General features: G+C 51.7%; 1 protein-coding gene across 1 annotated transcript in view; it reads right to left on the reverse strand.

Annotated features, from left to right (window-relative positions):
* TBC1D10A (TBC1 domain family member 10A) overlaps positions 1-15,321 on the reverse strand; it is a 28,776-nt gene extending 13,455 nt beyond the window's left edge. Inside the window, exon 1 of the mRNA XM_040251044.1 lies at positions 15,035-15,321. Within this exon, the coding sequence (XP_040106978.1) occupies positions 15,035-15,243 (209 nt within the window). The 5' untranslated portion in view covers positions 15,244-15,321. The remainder of the gene's footprint in view (positions 1-15,034) is intronic.
* Positions 15,322-21,069: the final 5,748 nt, after the last annotated feature.

Below are 21,069 nucleotides of genomic sequence, written 5' to 3' on the forward strand. Positions count from 1 at the left end.
ACAACTGGATGGCCTGCCTTGTGAACTGACCCTCAAAAGATGCCCAGAAAGGAGCCGTGACGTGGACTGGGGTCTGGGCATCTCTGCAGATGACATGACAGTGTGGAGGCCCTGAGGTGGCTCTCTCCTAATAATGGGGGGAGAGTGTGAGCCAGTTTCCAGTGGCAGGGAGACCGACCAAATGGCCAACTTAAGGGACCAAACAGCCCATAGGGATGCTTCCGACCTGGGAGTGTCACTCACCCTTGCAGAAAACTCCTCCATCCTTAAGGTGGCCTGAAGGAGTTTCCTCAACCAGAAGAGTCTAATGAGGACAGTCTCTAGTGGAACTCCTCAGGGCTGGGCCTTCATCATCTCCAGGTGAAGTCACCCTCATTGCTGAAGCCATACTGTTAAGTTTTCTGGTACCTTCTGTCTACTGCAACACCCCCTTCTAAGGCTGCACAATTCTCATCCAGATCAGCCTCATACTAGACAAATGTAATTATCCCTCATCACTCACCTACCTCTACCTGGAATGCCTTTTCTTCTCCCCTCTCCAAGTCACAGCAACACTTTTGTGGCCCAACATAATAAAAATGACAACTTCAACAATAACAGCAGCAACAGTAGTTACTATTTTTACATCATTTATCACTTACCAACATCTTTCAAAATATTTATATATTACTTAAAATATAAACACACACATATATATACATGTGTTATTTTCATGCATCTTTCATAATAACCCAACCATAACATTCTCTCCATTTTCCTGAAGTAGAATCCAAGTCTTAGTCAAGTTAAGTGCCTTGCTCAAGGCCATGTTGTTGCCGTTTAGTCTCAGTTGTGTCTGACTCTTTCGTGACCCCATGACTGTAGCCTGCCGAGCTCCTCTGTCCATGGGATTTCCCAGGCAAGAATGCTGGAGCGGGTTGCCATTTCCTTCTCCAGGGGGTCTTCCTGACCAGGGACTGAATCTGTCTTCTGCCTGGCAGGCAGGCTCTTTGCCTCTGACCCACCAGGGAAGCCCCAAGGCCATGCAGCCGCATGCGAGCCCGGGCTTGCCTCACTCCACAGTGCATGCTCTGAGCCCAGAGCCAAGCCCTTAGCCTCCACCCAGCTGCTGTGCCTGCCCAGATCTCATCAGTTGTCTTCCAACCTGAAGACCTTCATCTTGACTACTTACAACACAAGTTTTCAAACTGAAACTCACAGTATGAAATACATTTTGTACTGAGACTATACACACACACACACATAACCAAAATACATTTTATGAAACAATTTACTCCTACATGTACTAAAGCACCTGATATTTTCAGTTCAATTTTTGTATTATTCTATCCTACTTCCTACTTCTTTTTTATTTTTATGCTGGTCACAATCCCCTAAAGTCGATTCCAGCACTAAATCACCAATGAATCAAGACGTGATGTGAAATGAGCAGTTCATTACAACTTGGTCATGTTGCTCAGCCCTGTCACTCCCTAACCGAACTGGGTCTCAAGCTATGGAACTCCCGTTGTGTACCTGATGGATACCAACAGATGCCTGCCTGGTTTTCTCCATGACATCATTCCTTTCATCTATTGCCTTCAGGGCTACAAGCCACTGCTGCCTACAGCAATTGTATTTGTGCCCCTCGTAGCCCAGTGAGAGCCTCACAGATTAATTACTATTTCCACTGGACCCATGAGAAACCTGACCCAATCAGAGAGATCGTATGACTTGGGCAAAGTCACAAAGCTATTAAGTGGCAAAACCAGAGCTTCCCTTTGCCACAGTGACTCCTGTGCTGCTCCTCCCTCCCCTGGGAAGACTGGGAGGAAATCAGGCCGCTCTCCAGATGCCACTGTGGGGCTCTATCTCTGGCCCTCAACCCCCTGGAGACAGTCTAAGCCTTCCTCCAGTGCTCTGACTGTCCCAGTGAGTGGCCTGCCCAAACCTAGCAAAGCTCAGCAAGGCCAATATGCTGGACGGGCAAAGCTCACAAGCACACCCTTGACCACCCCCTCCTGGGGAAGGAGGCACAGAAGAGACAGAAACGTGCAGCCAGAGGGTGACTGAGCCCAGATTCTGTTGGGCTCTCAGCTAAGCTAAGCTTAGCCGTGCCGTGCCGCGGCCCAAGGCAGCAGTGACAGCCTGCTGACACCAGCCTCCCAACCTTCTCCCCAAACCCAGAAGCTGAAGACTTCCAAGAGACGAGATGGACAAGACCAGCTCCCAAGGCTACCTGAGACCCAGGCTCTCTCCGCCTTGTCCCTCCAGCCATGCACTTTCCACCCAAGAGCGCCGTCAGCCCCTCTGGCTGGCAGACTCAGCCAGGTGTGGCGCCTGTGCCCATGATCCCTTTATCCAAAGGTGTCAGATAAAACCTGGTCCCAAGGAACCAATGTAACCCCCCTCCGCTAAGCCTCCCTCTCCAAACCAGCCCAAACAAAAAGAAACAGCCCAACCATGAGGCCCAAGGTCGAGACCTCGGGATGAATTCTCCTCATCTCAACCGTCAGGAAAGCCATGTGGAGTGTGGGAGACAGTAAAAAGAGTGGGGACCTTGAAGCCAACCAACCGAGGTTCCATTCCAGCTCCTCTACCGGGGAGACAGACCTTGAAGTCTCAACTTCATATTCAAGTGGGACCACACACATAAGGTCTAAATGAAGAATACATGTGTATAAGGACCCAGCCTGGTGGGTGGCCAGCTAATGGTAGCTCTGAGGTGAGCAGTATTTGCAGCTTGCCTGACACTTTCCCATCCCTCTTCTCATCTGACTGGTCTACACACACACACACAGCAGGGCAGGACTATCCCATTTTACCCACGAAGCAATGGAGACCCCAAGAGATTAAGCCGTTTACTCAATGATACATGGACTGTAACTCTTGGCTTCCGACCCACTCTGCCACTCTGTGAGCTTCCAGATCTCCACCTGTAACATGGGGGCAAGGCCCCCCTTTGGAGGGCAGCAGTAAAGACCACATGAGACAGGAAGAACTGGCACACTTCCAGCACCCATTCTGCACCACTTCTGCCAAGCACTACATAGGCACACAATTCCCCAAGGAAGCAGCTTTTATCATCTCTACTTAACAGACACGAAAACTAAAGTTTAGCACAGCTGAGTAATCTGTCCAAGGTTACACAGCCTGGAAGTAGAGAGGCCAACTGAGCACTAAGCCATCCAATAAGCATACGGGGATCCCCAGGTAGCAGGGCCTCAGTACCTATTACATTCCCTTCCTCTTCCCCTACCCCCCAGGAGACACCACTGCTCTCTGTGCCGAGACGGCAAGAGTGAGCAAGATGCAAGTGTGGAAAATTGGGAAGTGGATGCGCAATCGCAGATCCAGGGACAAGGGTGGGGGAACTCCCCTCTCCCACCCAGAGCTGGAAGAAGGAGTGAGGCTAATCAAAAAGGCTATCCTACTTTGCACACTGAGTAACAACCTCTGGAGTTCATTAATCCAAGCGGTGGTAATGACTAAAAGTGTAAATAGCCTTTATGCCACCTCCATAATCACCCCTGACAGGAAACGAGAAGGCAGGAGAGGGTGGGCTGGTGATCCACAGATGGCCGACGGTCAGGGCTGGGAGGCCTGTGAGGTTCTGGAGTGAGTCCCCAGACAGCTAGGGAGGCCTAGGGACTGAAGGGCATGCGATCTGCCCGAGGTCGCGCTAACAGTCATTGTGGGGAAGCAGGATGGTCTGCAGCAGCCTGGTGCTCCCTCCTGCAGCCTGGCAGCCCCCGCGTGGAGGCAGGGCAGTGCGTGGGCTCCCTGTCTAAGCAAAAGAGTCCCGCTTGCTTCACTCTTCCCCAACACCCCGCGCAAGCTAGGTCTGGGCCTGCCTCCCTTTCCCACAAGGAATTCCCTGGCATTGCTCCTTCCAGCCCTGGGTCAGCGCACAATGGTAAACAGGTTCTCTCCACCCTTCTCTGGCCTCGGTGCCCTGGGCCTCTGCCCAACTCTCCACTCGGCACAGCCCCACCCCCCTTGATGTCAGGGGTGAGAAATGGTTCCTTTAAACACCAGCCTTGCTGGCTCCAAAAAGCAAGGAATCCCCCTCCCCCGACTCCCACTCAGCTAGGGAAAGGCACAGACCAGAGCAAAACCCCCCAGGGCAGCTTTCTCTGACCAATGCAGAGAGATATGGAGACTATTCGGTATTCCCTGGTGGCTCAGCAGTAAAGAATCCACTTGCCAGTGCAGGAGATGTGGGTTTCATCCCCGGGTCAGGAAGCTCTCCTGGAGAACTGGCAGCCCACTCCAGTATTCTTGCCTGGGAAATCCCATGGACAGAGGAGCCTGGTGGGCTACAGTCCATGGGGTCACAAAGAGTCAGACACAACTGAGCAACTAAACAACAACAAAAATGGAGACTATTCTCAACTGGAGACATCCCTTCTCCAAGCCCCCACCCCTACCAGGCAGAGTATTACTTGAAACCCCCCACTGGCAACTGGGTCCTCGGGTCACAATCTCTGTGGGCACCATGACTCATGTACAGCCCCCCTCACCCATCCTTACAAAACTGCTAAATTTGATAGATCTTATCAATTTAGTCTTGACTCTCTGTTTATCTCTGCCAAGACTCCTGCAAGGCTCCCTACTGCCCACCTTGTTCAACAGAACTTCAGGCCCTGGCTCCCAGGCCTTCCTAGTCCCTCTGCACATCCCCCAGCCCTATTTCTAGACGGCCCTTTCTCTAAGCCGCCCACCCTCACCCCTACCCCAACTCCAGTTCGGTCCCACTAGTTTCCCGAGGCCTCATTCAGAACAGCCTCTCATCTCTACAAAGTCCTTCCTGCCACTGAAGAATAGAACACAATCAGCACCACATTACATTCCACACACATCTCTCCAGAGCCTGTGCTCCAGGCCCTGAATCTACAAAGTTGAATAAAACGCAGGTCCTGCCCTTGAGGAGGTCAATCTGGCAGGGGAGACAGATGGGGGAGTAAATAACAAGCCATACAGAGGTGCTGTCACAGAAGCGAGGAGGGTGGAAGGCGCTACGAGACTGCAAGAAGGCCCCAGGGTGGGGGTGCGGGTGTTCAGGGAAAACCTTGAAGGGAGCTGACTTGCTGGGATGATCCTTGAAGGGTGACAGGAAGCAGCCAGGCTGAGAAAGCGGAAACAGCACAACAGGCAGAAGACCCAGGATGAGAAAGCACACATTAATGGAAAAGAGCCTGGTGTGCTTGGGGAATGTGAGCAGTCCAGTGGAGCGAGTCTGGCTTCTCCACCCGACTGTCCCGTCCCGCTTGCTGAGGCAGCATTCCATGAGGTGTGCTCTTGGGGGCAGGGACTCTGCCAACCACTCTCCCCAGTGTGTCCTGACTCTAGAACAGATCCTGGGGGCCTGTGTTAGTCGCTCAGTCTGTCCGGCTCTTTGCGACCACAAGGACTGCAGCCCACCAGGCTCCTCTGTCCAGGGGATTCTCCAGGCAAGAGTACTGGAGTGGGTTGCCATTCCCTTCTCCAGGCCTGGGTGGTGCCTAGCTGGTGCTCAATAAACATATGTTGACAGGTTCAGTGGCTCTGTGACCTCGGACACTCTAAGTTTCAGCTTTCTCCCCACTGAGATGGGAATACTATCCTCTGCCTTGAAATCAGAGGGGGAAAGCATGAGCACAGAGAGCGCTTGATGAAGGGCACTCCCTCCCCGGCCTGAGTCCAGCGATGGATCTTCCTTGAAGCCCAGCACAGGGCTGAGCCCAGATGTGTTTGATGATGGCCTTTTACAACGTTGTAATTCTATATTCAATTAACATAATTGAATGTCTGTTATAACCCTTACCAGGCACTTGCTATGGACCAGACATGGTGCTCAGCACTTAGATTACTTCATTTAATCCTGACAACAAGCATATGAAATAGGTCCTCTAATTATCACCTCCACCCCACCCTTGGGCAGATGTAGAAACTCAGGTTTTTCAGCAGGCCAGTAACTATGCACCGTCCAAGGGGAGCGGAGGACAGCTCTGGGAGGTGTACCCAGGCCCTTCTGCTCTGTCACTCAGCTCTGGCACTGACTGCTCTCTCCTCGGCTGGGTGGGTGCGAGCCCTCTTCCCAGGGAGCTCGGAACTCCCTGAACTCAGAGCCATATGCTGCATGACGCCTGGCAAGTCACTTCACCGCTCTGGGATCTGGGATCTACCTCTGTAAAGTGGAGATGGTGATGATACTATATCTCACGGAGTTAAACACGGTGGTCTTGGTGAAAGCCTGGTCCACCATGCAGGCGCTCCTGTGAAGTGGCATGATCAAGTGACTGTGCTAGGGGGACAGAGCGGGTCACTGAGGGGCAGGACAGGGAGCCCAGGGTGAAAGTCCACAGGGAACACAGGAGGGTGGTGGCATTATGAAGCGCCCTCCGACTCCTTCCCCAAGTGACTATCTCCACCCAAGAGGGCAGAGGCCCCAGGCAGCCCTACGACTGCATGCTTTGAACTGAGTCTTTCAGGAGATCCACCTCTGTTCTCACTTCCGCTTTATCTTCATGCCAAAGAGAAGACGAGGCCCTCGCATCAGGGGCCTCAGAGTCAGGGTCACCTGCAGCCCTGTTCCAGATGACTCAATGAGGAACTGACTGCGGAATTCCCAACCTGCCCTGGCAGGTCAGAAAGCTCCAGACCACAAGCTGAGTGGGACTGGCTCCCGTCTTACCCCCAGGGTCCAAGGGTATGTAGGCAGAGCACAAGGAGGAATGTGGATCTTCAAACCCAGGCTGCCTTGTTCTCTCACCATTAGGCCAAAGGCCTGAAGTAAACCTTAGAGGATAATTCACACTCAAATTATAAGAGCCACCATGTACCACGGAACCCTTACTTGGTGGTAGACACTGCTGGGCACTTTACCAACATCATCTCCTTAGTACTCATAACCATAGCTCGCATGGGGCCAGTTCCCACTCCCAACGCCACCATCTGGCTCATCTGCAGACTCAGAGAGGTCACATGGCTAGAAAGTGATGGAGCCAGGGCTTGAAGCCAGTCTGCTGGTGTCCTGAATCCAGGATCTCCCAAATTTAGGTTCTCCTTTTTTGAAATCAAGACAGAGAGGGAATCATCCTCCCAATGTGGCTGGCTAGGAAGGACCGCTTCTGGACACACAGAATCCAGGGCCCAGAGGGCAGAGAGGAGGAACAAGAGTTCTCCATTCTGTGTTCCTGGGCTCCCTTAACATCCAGCTGCTCCTGCCTCATCTTGCGTGAGGTGCTATGTGTGGAGAACCTGGGATAGCAAGTGTGCCATCCATTATAACAACTCAACAACAAAAACAGGACTTCCCTGGTCGTCCAGTGGCTGGAACTCCGTGCTCCCAACGCAGGGGGCCCAGGCCTGATCCCTACTCAGGGAACTAGATCCCACACTCCATAATTAAGACTCAGCACAGTCAAATAAATTTTTTTTAAAGAAAGAAAGAAAAAAGCCAACAAAAACAACTTGAGAAACCCACTAGGAGAAGTACAGACATTTGGAGCTGGACTGAAAGTCCTAAGGCTGGGACAGGAAGAGGGAGGAGCGGCCACACAGAGGCGACTAGCTTTGGTAAGATGGAAAAAATTGGAAAGGCAGAACCCTGGCTTCCAGGCACAGTTTCCTTGCTTGTTCAGCTTAGGTTTCCCTGTCTGTAAACAGGGCAAAATAAAACTTACCCTCCTGAGTTTCCATTGCTCCTGTTAGGGTCACTGCAAGGCAATGAGAAAGAAAGCACTGTGCAGACCAAAGAGCCAGACAGACCAAAGCATTCTTTGATTTGACTGCACTCCCAAAGACATGAGGGCCACTGGTCTGACAGACAAAGAGAGGTCCTCTCATAAGAGAAACAGAGCATGCTGCAAGCTTTGGCCTCTGTGGGCTGTGCCCTGACGACCCCTTGCACTTATGAGGTACCTGACAAAAGGAAAAAGAAAGTGAAGTCACTCAGTCGTGTACAATTCTCTGCGACCCCATGTACTATAGCCCAGTATGTTCCTCCGTCCATGGGATTTTCCAGGCAAGAGTACTGGAGTGGGTTGCCATTTTCTTCTCCAGGGGATCTTCCCAACCCAGGGGGAAAAAACTTCTCAAAGCCCTTTTCGTATACTCCAAGGGCAGTCTCAGTATGTTAGAAGCAGAAGAGCTCTTCAACTTCATTCATTAAGGCTGCCTTAGTTTATATGTAAGGGAAACTGAGGCTTAGAAAGATTAAGCAAATTTCACAAGGTCACAGGGTTAGTTAGGGGCCCAGTGAAGCCCAGGACTTGGGTTTCCTGATCCCTGGTCAGCAGTGTTGCTTACACATGCTCCTAATCCAGTCATCTTATTTGATCCTCATCATCAGACCACACCTGTATCTCCTGGCCCGCTGTGCTCCAGGTCCTGGGAAGACAGGACCAAATCTGCACCCCCAGAGCCTAGCACACAGCTTCACACGCAGCACGTGCTAGGTGAAATCAAGGAGCACCAGCCCTACAGCCGATGAGAGGACATGCTTACTCACAGACCACCAGGGTCGGTGGTGGAGCCAGCCCTGGCACCTTAGTCCCTGGGTTCAGAACCCTTTCCCGTACTAGCATAAATCCACATGTCCTGCCAGAATCATCTCTGAGAAGTGCATGGTGGTGCCCGTAAGGCCTGAGGGGTTCATGTTCTCATAGGCACTGGACTTGCTTCCACTTCCCAGCTGAGGCACCAGCTCCAGGAACATAATGAAGACTGGAAGTGAGAGGAAGTCAGCCTTCCACTGCCAGGCTGCCTCCTCTTGATCAGCTTTTATTGTTGTTTAGTTGCCAAGTTGTGTCGGACTCTTTGCATCCCCATGGACTACAGCCTACCAGGCTCCTCTGTCCATAGGATTTCCCAGGCAAGAATACTGCAGTGGGTTGTCATTTCCTTCTCCTGAGGATCTTTCCGACACAGGGATCGAACTAGCATCTCCTGCACTGGCAGGCGGACTCTTTACCACTGAACCGGGTGAGAAACCCCCGATGAGCTTACGCTGTCCCTGAAAGCCTTATAAACATCTCCCCCCCACCCACCAGCTACACACTGCCCTAAGGGAGGTTTTCCATGCCCTCAGGGCTTCCTCCTCTCTGCACAGAGAGGTGGCTAGCTCTTCTGATAGCCTTCCTTGCCATCCAATATGTCTACCAGGAGAGACCACAAAGCTCAGCTCCACTCACCCACCCCCTCCCAACCAGGCCAGCTAATCCGCTCTTACTGGAGAGATACAAAGAACCCCTTGATGGGCCCTGAGCGTGCCAGCCATGCCAGGCACCTCGGGGAGCCCAGGGCTGTGACAAAGCAGTCAGCAGCAGCCCACTGTCTGCTTCAAAGGAAGGTTGCAGATGGCCTTCCTTCCCTGGTCAGAGGCCCTGGGATGGCAAGGGCCACTTCAGCTTGGCCAAAGCCTTCGCCAAGTCCCTACAGGTCCACCCAGCTGATCAGGTACCATGCCCTACTTGCTGACCTTCATCCTCTCAGCTCCAGAACCTTCCAGACCTCTCTGCAGCCCTTCTGGGCTGTCCCAAACTCCCCCAACTGCTTTCACTGCCTGTGGTCCAGCTCCTCTTCATACCATCTTCCATGCCTGCACCAGACTGACCTTAATGAGACACAGGAGGCCTCAGTCTGACACTCAAGGCCAGTCACCTCTGCCCAATCCACATCCCTACCCTCCCCATGCTTCACCTCATCCTCCCACCTCCCATTCTTCCTGTCACCTCTTGGCACACATTTTTCAAACAGCTGGCTCTTCTTCACACACTTCCCCTCCCATACCGCGGATTGCCCTTCCTTGCTCCTTCCAAAGCCTGAATAAAATGCCACTTCTTCTTTCTGAGCTCCTATGGGTGGAGCTGGCTGCTTCTTCCTATATATTCCCATATTAACCACAGGCTTCCTGTCTTGGGTGTGGGGCCTCAGGATGGTGAGCACTTGGCACCCTACCTGCCACACCTTAGCAAGGCTTAGTCACTGGATTCAGTGTCAAGAAACAGGTTCTAGACACAGTTCTGCCATTTACCAGCTGGCAAACCTTGAGCACTTTCTTCTCAGAACTTCAGTGTACTCATCTACAAAATGGGATAACCACGCTTATCAGAGGAAAGTGAGGGTTCATCATGGGTTAGTGTTCACTCCTGCTCACAGGGGATGGATCTCACTGACGCTCATCATCACATCCAGAGATGGAAAGTAGAAAATGAAAAGACAGGACCACCAGGTTCTCCAATCTCTATGAGGAGGCAGAACATTCACTGAGCAGCTACAGTGTTGTCAGGCTCAGTGTCGTCAGTGTTGCAAGCATCAGTTCTTTTAACCCCCAGAACAATCCTGCAAAATCAGTGTTATCATAACCATTTCACAGTGAAAAACTGAGGCTCAGAAGAGTGAAGCAGTATGTCCAAGGTCACACAGATATCTGGGCCCAAAGGCTTAGGTGTGAGGGCGAACAGAGCACCTTCTTTCCCCTCCCTCAGCGTAAACAGACTGGGAGGCTGGACCAGAGCCAGGCCTCACTGGCCCCCCGAAGGTCCTGTTTCAAACCTAGATGCTGGGAATACGAAACATCAAGCAAGTCCCACTGTTTTATCTCTTTCCCACAGCTTCGAGTCTCCTAGCAGGTGGCAGACAGGCACCTTCCCAGGGCAGCAGCTGGTGATCTGGCCCCTCCTTCACTAAGTCAAGTCTTGTCTGAGGCCCTAGAACACCCACAGGGCTACCAAACTGGATTTTCCTTTGAAGCCAGAGGAAGAGGAGGAGGAGAGAAAAGGAAGGATGTGTGGCCCCGAGTCATAGACCAGGGCCCCACATGTGCAATAGTCTCTTTCCAGATGGGCCACCCAGGGACCACTCCACACCCAGCTCTAGGCTCTCCTGGGAACTGTAACAGCTCAAGAAAAGAGGATGTCCTAAACTTACAAACTGGAGAAGGTGGTGGGAAAGCAGGGAGGCAGGACCTGGCCTGTTAGGAGGGCCCTGGCCCAACAATAACTGGCAGAGACCAAACTATAGGGATGTCAACTGAGCCAGTTATATGATTTCCAAAGTCACAGTTGACTAGGAATAGTGGAGGGCCCAGGGGACAGGGGAACTGCTGTTCCAGATGTTTCTCCCTGGGCCCAGTTCAGATCCATCTCTCCCCTAACAGGAAGCCAACACCCACGGGATCCCAGACAGCACAGCTCCTCACCTCATCTGGCCTGCAGCACTGGGCACAGTGAAGCTGAGTGGGAAACTCCAGCTTCAAGAGGCCAGTCTTGGCAATCACATAGGAAAAGGAGGAGGAGGGCAGGGACCCACCCCTCTCAGGCCAGAGACCTGGTATCCACCGGTATCCTTCTTTCCTTTCTTGACCAACTCCAAAAGGGACCCCCTCCCCACAAACAGGTCTGCTCCTCCTGTTCCCAGAGTCCTCTGGCCACCCGTCCCTGCTGAAGATCCTTCTTCCTTCTCCTCTGGTCCATCCTGGGCTTCAACAAGCAGCTCAGCTGCCAGCCACACTGAAGGAGCCAATGCTATCAGCACTCGGTCTGCGCCCACACCACCTCAGGGCCCTTCACTGGCTGGCTGCTTTCTTGCCTCTCCCCATCACTGGCTACTGCTCCATGGCAGGCAGGGACTATCTCAGGCCCCACAAAGGTTCCCTGCAGAGTAGACTCAAAAGACAGACAAGGTGAAGTAAAGAGGGCCTAGGGCTGGGAATCAGGAGTTCTGGGTTTACTTCCTGGCTTTGCTCCCAACTGACTGAACAGGTGAGGTTAATCATTTCCTTCAGGCCTCAGTTTACCTATCCACAGGATGATGGCCATCTCTAAGGTGGCTTTCAGCTTCCTGACTTGAAATGTGTGTCAGAAAATGCTAACTGATCATATACTTCTCTGCAGGCCTGAGAACAAAGTGAATAAGCCTGGTCCCAGGGAATTGCCTGGTGGTCTAGTGGTTAGGACTCCATGCTTTCACTGCCAAACTGCCAAGGGTCTGTGTTCAATCCCTGGTCAATCCCAACTCAAGATCCCACAAGCTGCAGCCAAATAAAAAAGGTCTGGTCCTAGTTCTGAAGCTCATCAGTCTAATGAAGTGTAACAAAGTGGTAATGACAACACAGTCTTATCCTTGCTGGACCATCTCTGTGGACCTCTCACACTGCTGAGGGAGTCAAAAGTACTGAGCTAAGCCAGGGAAGGTAAGGGCACACAGGTCCCTGTTAGGGACCTTCTGTTCTACCTGTCCAGGACTCGGTTTACTGCTGGGGCCAACAGGCCATATCAGTGGGTGGGAAAGGCAATGGAAACTGTCCTGACTTGGGAGTCAGAACCTCTGGTTTCAAGACCTGGTTCTGCCACTGGTGTACTGTGTGAGCTTAAGCAAGTTCTCTTTTTGTGACTTCAGGTTCCTCGTCGTATAAGAAGTTAGGGTTACACTGGTCAAATTCTTAACATCTCTTCTATGGGAGGGATATAGGTCTATGATTTTATGATCTGCTCACAACAGGCACCAAGCAGTCACCTGAGGAGGTAGCTTCTGATCTACTTTCCTCCCCTACCCCACTAGCCCCTGGCAATTGCCAAAACTGTCTTAAGACAACCTTTGGCCCAAGATGGCTGAAACAGACCTTTAATCTGGAGCCAGAGTCCTGGCCATCTCCACTGCAGCCATCAGGGCTAATGTTTCACTTCTCTGGGCTAGCACATGGACTCTTAGCCCTCAACCACGAGACTGGGTTCAGGGCGGTCACTCTGAAACTTCCCATAACTTCCTCTCTTATGGCCTTGGGGAGGGACTTACTTTTGGCTATTTTTTTTGAACCATAATATTGACTCTACAGGGAACATCCAAGTTGTCAGACACCAGAGATTTTAGGGTGGCCAACAGGGTCAAGAAAGTGAGGCAGGGAGAGAGAAAGAGACCTGGAATCCCACCTCAGCCCCAGCCCCATAGACACCAAAGATGCAGAGGGCGTCTGCAAAGCCCGGGTTTGCCGTTGGAGTGTGGGAAAGACAGATGTCTGGTTGTTTGGTTGGGGACTACAGCCAAAGGGAGGTGCTCCCACTGGGGCCGCTCTCTGTTCACAAATACCAGAGGTATGCCCTCATTTTCTCCTCAATTTTTAGACCCTTAGAAGGCAAAGAAAGGAAACTAACATTTTCCTAGGCCACTGCTTACACCAGGCACTGTGCTAGGCACTTTTGAATACTTAATCTTTATAGTAATCTTGGGAATAGGTGTTACTGTTGCCCTTTACAGTGAGTAAACAGGCTCAGAGATTCAAGCTCTTGCCCAAGGTCACACAGCCAGCAAGTGTGATTTCTTCCTAAATCTGACCTTTTCCCACTATTTCACACTGCTTTGTACCCTGAGATCTAGTTAACTTCCTGATAAGTATGTAGTAAGAATTTTAAGTAGGAATTTGTATCTCCCAGAATTCACCAGCAAATCTGAACTCTTCCTTCCAAGCACCCACAAATACAAGTAACTCCTTTCCCACTTTTCTAGAACTCATCCCTCCCAGGACCCTAATCTCTGGTGTTTGCTCTTCAATTCAAAAATATACCCTAAGTCCTCTTTGGGTTCTCACAAGCTACTCCCTGGGGAACTGTGACAAAGCTTCAAGTCAGAGTGAAGGATCAGAATAAGGGGTGTTCTCTGAGTTCTGGACTGGACTAGGCTTGGCTTGCTCTGAGCAAGTGGGAAGAGGCTGGAGGAGAGAGATCCAGTGGGTAAAAGAGAACTCTCCTTAGGGGAGGGGCCTGCATTTCTCTCCAACTTTCCAAAGGAGAAGGAGGCCTGGTGAATACAAGGCTTTGGGACTGTGGAAAATCCCAGAAGTGAACTTTATGGGGTTGCCTGGGTAGGGTGGGGATCTTACAGATGGTCAAGGCTCTTCCATAAGTCATAAGAGAGGCTGAAGAAGCCTCAGACCATCATAGCTGGTCAGAGAAGGGGAGGAAGGACCCTCTGGAATAGGGTCATGGCTGAGTCCTGCAGGCTCTCCCAGCTGATTGTGTGGTGCTCTCTATTGAAGGGGAGGCACATCTCAAGGGAGGCTTGTCAGTTCCAGGCAGAACACTGGTCTCAAGTGACAGGACAGCTGGGATGTGAGTGGGCTCTGGAGTCCATCTTTCCTAAAGGGATCACCAACCCATACATATGATCCCTGTGAGGCCTGGACTCAGGGAGTACTCTGGGGGCAGAGTGGCTGCTCAGCTCACCCCGCCTAGAGGGAAGGTGCTGCTCCACTGCCTCACATTGCTCTGCCTGCCAGCTGGGGGCCCCTGGGTGTGGGAGATCTAGGTGTGCTTCGAGCGGGGACCCTGCTGTCTCCTTGCCGGCACTCTAGCCTGCGTTTGAAGAGAAAGCCTCGACAATCTGTCCTGGAGGTGAGGTACCGTCCCCCTGTGGGTACTGGGACGGGGCAGTGCCTGCCCACCTGTTGCTGGTGACAGGGAGAAACCTGCCTCTGAGGGGGAGGGGGCCACTCTCTGTCCCTTCCATGAGGGGAAGTGACTCTCTATCCCAAGGTGGGAGGGAGGTGACCAGTGTCAGTCTATCTAGAGGTCCCTGTGCCTTGAGAGGAGGGTCAGTCTGTGCCCGAGCGCGGTGGGGGCAGGGCAGCCCGTCCCTCTGAAGTCGGCCTAAGGTGTCCCCCTGATGCGGCGGTGGCGGCTGCTGCAACAAGGTCGTCAGCGGGTCTTGTAGGGGGCGGGATACGGAGGATACCGCGCTGCTGGGGGAGGGGAGACCACCTGTGAGCCCGTCGGGAGCTGGCCGAGCCAACCAGCCCTAAGGCGAGGCTGGCAGCGCTGGGGCTGGCAAAGGTGTCAGTCGACCCGTGTGCCCCGGTGAGCAGAGCACTCGAGGCCCTTCCGAGGGGCGGGCCAGCCCGCCGGGGGTGGGGGTGGGGGGAAGGCGCGGGTGGGGCAAGGGAGATAAGGGACTGTTGTTCCTGGTTGGAGGGAGACGTGTCTGTCCTTCCTGAGAGCGGCTCTGTCAGCGTCGAGGCGCCGCCGCGGGTCCCGCCCCGGGCCCTGGTCCCCTGGCTCCGAGCCCCAGCGATACTCACGCGCCCTCGGCGCCCTGCGAGCCCACGATGAAGCCGAACTTGTCGATGCGGCGCTCGGCGAAGCCGTTGGTCTCTGAGTCGGAGCCCAGAGAGCTGAGCTCGTCGGCGGCTGCGGCGTCGGGGCCCGGGGCCAAGCTCTCCCGGGTCCCCGACAGGCTCCCCTCAGCTGCGGGCGCGCGCGGCCCGTTCTCTTCGAGGCTCTTCGCCATCCTGGCCGCGCCCGCCGCCTCAGCTTCAGCGGCCACCTCAGCCGCCTCAGCCGCCCGACCTCCGCCGACGCCGCCGACGCCCCGCCCACGCGCCGCGCCCATTGGTCGCCGCAAAGCCGGGGGCGGGGCCCTAGGACTTCCCCGGCGCTTCCTCCCTGCAACGCCCAATGGGTACCGCGGACCCCAGGGCCCGCCCACCTCCCCCAGGCTGGCGCCAACAGGCCCGACGTGAGGGGGCGGGGCAGCCGTCACCCGAAGCCCTCCCCCCGAGCTGCCAATCACCGAGAGCTCACCTGAAAGAGCTTTAGGGCTTTTCCGGATTAGCCTATGCTTGGCGTATACCTGCAGCACTGCGCAGGCAGAGACGGAGGGCGCCCTCTGGGAATACTCGCCCTCTCCTCGCGAGACCTTAAGGACGTGGGTGAGGATTGTTTTCCCATTCATTTATGAGTAGCTCTGAGGAGACTCGGGGTGGGTTCGGGGACTCGCCCAGGGACATGGCAGCTTGAAGAGGTAGGCTGAGATAGAAATTCAGCAGCCCTTTCCTTCCCCTGCTCACTGCTTCTGGGGCCTATTCAGTTCGGTTCAGTCGCTCAGTCGTGTCCGACTCTGCGACCCCATGAATCGCAGCATGTCAGGCCTCCCTGTTCATCACCAACTCCCGGAATTCACTCAGGCTCACGTCCATCGAGTCAGTGATGCCATCCAGCCATCTCATCCTCTGGAGACCTAATTAATAAGAATGACTTCCCTGGTGGCTCAGACGGTAAAGCGTCTGCCTAAAATGCGGGAGACCCGGGTTCCATCCCTGGGTCGGGAAGATCTGCTGGAGAAGGAAGTGGCAACCCACTCCAGTATTCTTGCCTGGAAAATTCCATGGACGGAGGAGCCTGGTAGGCTACAGTCCGTGGGGTCGCAAAGAGTTGGACACGACTGAGCGACTTCAATGTCAATTAATAAGAATAATGACCAACGACTGTTGAGCCACTCACTCACTGCCCTGAACGAGTTCTACCTACTTTCTCTTATTTTTCCAAGAGCCTTATTGAGATACCATAAAAATCGCCCATTTAAAGTATATAATTGTGTTTTAAATATATTTGTATTGTTGTGCAGCCATCACCGTTAACCTAATTTTAGAAAGTTTTCATCACTCCGTAAAGAAATTCATTCCTATCCTTACCAGTCACTCCCCATCATTCCTCCCCCAGTCCCTGGCAACAACTAATCTGTCTCCATAGTTTTGCTTTTTCTGGACATTTCATATAAATGGAATCATACAGTATGTGGCCTTGTGTCTGGTTTCTTTCACCTCAGATGTTTTCAAGGTTCATCCATTTTCATTTCTCTTGGGTAGATAGCTAGGAGTGGGAATTGCTGGGTCTTTAACCTTTTGAGGAACTGGCAAACTGTTTTCCAAATTGTTCACACCATCACACCATCTCTTTGATCTTTCAGCAAGGAGGTAGATACTATTTTTAGGTTTCGCTGGTGGCTCAGTGGTAAAGAATCTGCCTGCTAATGCAGGAGACTCAAGTTCAATCCCTGGGTCTTGAAAATTCCCTGGAGAAATAAATGGCAACCTGCTCCAGTATTCCTGCCTGGGAAATTCCATGAACGGGCTACAGTCCATGGGGTCACAAAAGAGTCCAGCATGACTTATCGATTAAACAACAACAGAGACTATTTAGTCCCATTTTACAATTAAAGAAACTGAGGTGCAGGGAAGTGATGTCAGCTGCCTGAAGTATCAAAACTAGCTTGTGGCAGAGCCAGGATTTGAATCTAGCTCTTACCAACAGCATTCTTGGCAACAGATATTCTTGCCTGGAGAATCCCATGGACAGAGAATCCCATGGACAGTCCCTTATCTCCCTTGCCCCACCCGCGCCTTCCCCCCACCCCCACCCCATGGCGGGCCAGAGTCCATGGGGTCGCAAAGAGTCAGACATGACTGAGTGACTAACACTACTACCACTACTTACCAACAGCTTCTATTGGGAAGCACAGGCTAATAGTATTTATATAGACTTAGCTCCTCGCAGCCAACTTCTTACCCCAGGGATTATCAACTTGTAGAATCGTAATGGTAACTCCTCACCTCAGTCCAGTACTTTATGGCTCATAAGTCACAACCATATTGTCATGACATTCTCCTGCAGACCTACTGGGAGACAGGCTTAGAGAGGAGAAGGGACCAGAAGACCCAAGCCTGAGTTGCAGAGCCTGGGACAGGCTGCTAAGGGGCCCAAAGCAGCCCCAAGAAGGAAGGTCTTAAGCCGTGTCTTCACCAGCCATTTCCTTTATGCCGTGTGGCTCAGACATTCTTGAAGACTTCACTGTGCAGTCTTGACATTCCATAGGCTTCTGGTTTTCCATAAACAGGGCAATAACAGATACAGGGGTGAGCACATGCTGTTTTGGTCTTAAACTCTCAATCTGGGAGGATATGTTCCACCTCTCTAGCAGTTCCAGAGTGGTGGGCTCTTAGTCCCTGCTCCCAGGAAGGGCAGAGTACACCTGGCCAGAGGATGAGGGCCTATCCCAAGGGAGGGAGAAAGTCACATGCCTGGATCAAACGTGCAGCCCAGGTCTGGCAAAGTATCCACAGCCCTTTGACTGCAGTTCTGGCTCTACACTTATATCCCAAACACGCTCAGCTCTATGGGGCGCCTGTACAGTTCACTTCAGGGGCATTTGCGGGCGGGCGGGGGGGGGGCGGTGGGCAGGTTAGAAGCATCCAGTGTCCTTCCTTAGGAGACTGGATAGATGCTGATCTCAAGTTAAGGCCTTGAGGCTCTAGCTTCTAATTTTCTTACATAAGGCCATCCAGGGGAGCTCCCTGGTGTCCCAGTGGTTATGATGCACTTTCACTGCCGAGGGCACAGGTTTCGTGCCTGGGTAGGGAACTGGGATCCCGCAAGCCACAAAGGGATGGCAAAAAAAAAAAAAAAAAAGACCGCCCTTGATTCGAATCTGCTGTCACTGTGTGAACTTGAGCAAATCACTTCTCTCTGAACCCACGTCCTTACCTGTAAAATGTAAATAAATGAAAAAAATGTCTCCTTGGAGTTGTCCCTGAGACTTTTAGTGTGATAGTACATGGTAAGCATCTGGCACATGGAAATACCCAGTCAATGGGAGCCAGGAGTGGTGGCATCTGTAGTTTTCCAAACATTTGCAAATTCGTTATTGTCTTAAGTATCTCCCACCACAGTCTGTGGCTGCAGCAGGGGAGTTTTCCTAATTTTTGGCTTGGGAGACTTCGCTTCATGGCTGTGCCCCTTGCTAACTGGATGTTCTTGTGCAAAATTGCTTAGCTTGGGACTTGGCTGGTGGTCCAATGGATAAGACTGAACTTCCATTGCAGGGGGCGGGTGGGTTCGATCCCTGGTCAGGGAACTGAGATCCCACATGCCCTGCATTGTGGCCAAAATTAAAAAAAAAAAAAAAAAAAAAATTTGCTTAGCTTCTCAGATCCTGTTTCCTCTTCTAAAAAATAGGAATGTCAGTCATTATTGGTGAAGAGTTGGTGGACCATCTCTGAAGCCTGCAGCATACAGTAGATAATAAATAAATGTTACAGTTCTTTACTTCCGACTCCAGAGCTCTGTAACTTATCTGATGTTACTCTAGTAACTCTGGGGGAGGGCTGGGGAGAAGTGGAGGCAGAAGGAAATGAGGAAGGCTCTCTGCAGTGCTCTGGGAGAACAGTGTGCAGCGAGCACAAAGGCCCTGAAAGGGAAGCAGGTTCAGAAGATGGTGTAGTTGAGTGGAGTAAGAAAGCAGAAGTGAATGAATGGACGGTTCAAAGGAATGCCCTGCACAATCACGTGGTTCACTGGAGCACAAAATAGGAGGCCTTTGGCAAGATTGTGAAACACCCTGGTAGACAGCCTGCAGTATTCTTTAAAGGATAAGAGGTGCATGGCCAGGCCTACCGGAATGTGTTGAAAACCTGCGAGTCTCATCTTACTGGCGTCGTAAGTAGGAGTGTATGAGGCCCTGACACAGGCCTCCGGTCAGCACCCTGACCTGGATCCTGGAATATGCTCAGGAAATGTCAGTGTTCGCCAGGAGCAAACAGATGTCCAGATACCATAGTCTTTATCTACAATGAGAGCAGAGCTGACGTTCGTAAAGTAGATAGCTAGTGCCCAGGAGCCTATGAAGAGCAAACAAACTATAAAACTTCTTTATCCCTTTGGTTCAGTTCAGTTGCTCAGTCGTGCCGACTCTTTGCAACCCATGGACTGCAGCACGTCAGGTTTCCCTGTCCATCACCAACTCCGGGAGCTTACTCAAACTCATGTCCATAGAGTTGGTGATGCCATCCAACAATTTCATCCTCTGTTGTCCCCTTCTCCTCCTGCCTTCGATCTTTCCCAGCATCAGGGTCTTTTCCAATGAATCAGTTCTTTGCATCAGGTGGTCAAAGTATTGGGAGTTTCAGCTTCAGCATCAGTCCTTCCAGTGAATATTCAGGAGTGGTTTTCTTTAGGATGGACTGGTTGGATCTCCTTGCAGTCCAAGGGACTCTCAAGTGTTCTCCAACACCACAGTTCAAAAGCATCAATTCTTCAGCGTTCAGCTTTCTTTATAGTCCAACTCTCACATCCATACATGACTACTGGAAAAACCATAGCTTTTTAGTTAATAAAGTCTCTCACTGTTTCCATTCTTTCCCCATCTATTTGCCATGAAGTGATGGGACTGGATGCCATGATCTTAGTTTTCTGAATGTTGAGTTTTAAGCCAACTTTTCCACTCTCCTCTTTCCCTTTCATCAAGAGGCTTTTTATCCCTACACTGAGGATAATAGTTAAGACTGTTTTGGCAGACAACACAAATGGGGTTAGCATAAAAGTGCAGTTAGTAGGTCCCACAGCTTAAAAACATTCACATTTTTGTATATAAGCTTCAGGAGCAGTTTGATTCAAAGGTTGTCACCAAGGATGTCAGCCTTGTTTCCCCCTTTTCTCTTTGTCCTCCTTCTTCTGGTCACTTCATCCTCAAGCTAGAACTCCTCATGGTAGCAGCTCCAGGCTCACATGCTTCCTCCATCCATCCATCCAGTGGATGACTCTTCTGGTAGCTTCTGTTCAATGGTGGGAAAGGAGTATGACAAGGCTGTATATTGTCACCCTGCTTATTTAAGTTATATGCAGAGTACATCATGTGAAATGCCAGGCTGGATGAAGCACAAGCTGGAATCAAGTTTGCTGGGAGAAATATCAATAACCTCAATACACAGATGACACCACCCTTATGGCAGAAAGCAAAGAGGGAACTAAAGAGCCTCTTAATGAAAGTGAAAGAGGAGAATGAAAAAGCTAGCTTAAAACTCAACATTCAAAAAACTAAGATCATGACATCCGGTCCCAACAGTTCATGGCAAATAGATGGGGAAACAATGGAAATAGTGAGATTTTATTTTCTTGGACTCCAAAATCACTGTAGATGGTGACTTCAGCCATGAAATTAAGACACCTGCTCCCTGGAAGAAAAGCTATGACCAACATATTAAAAAGCAGAGACGTTACTTTGCCAATAAAGGTCCGTCTAGTCAACTGGACGGAGAAGGCAATGGCAACCCACTCCAGTACTCTTGCCGGGAAGGTCCCATGGATGGAGGAGCCTGGTAGGCTGCAGTCCACGGGATCGCTAGGAGTTGGAAACGATTTCACTTTCACTTTCATGTGTTGGAGAAGGAAATGGCAACCCACTCCAGTATTCTTGCCTGGAGAATCCCAGGGACTGAAGAGCCGGGTGGGCTGCCGTCTATGGGGTCGCACAGAGTCGGACACGACTGAAGCGACTTAGCAG

The sequence above is a fragment of the Oryx dammah genome, unplaced genomic scaffold (assembly GCF_014754425.2).
Source record: "Oryx dammah isolate SB20612 unplaced genomic scaffold, SCBI_Odam_1.1 HiC_scaffold_12, whole genome shotgun sequence".
NCBI lineage: Eukaryota > Metazoa > Chordata > Mammalia > Artiodactyla > Bovidae > Oryx > Oryx dammah.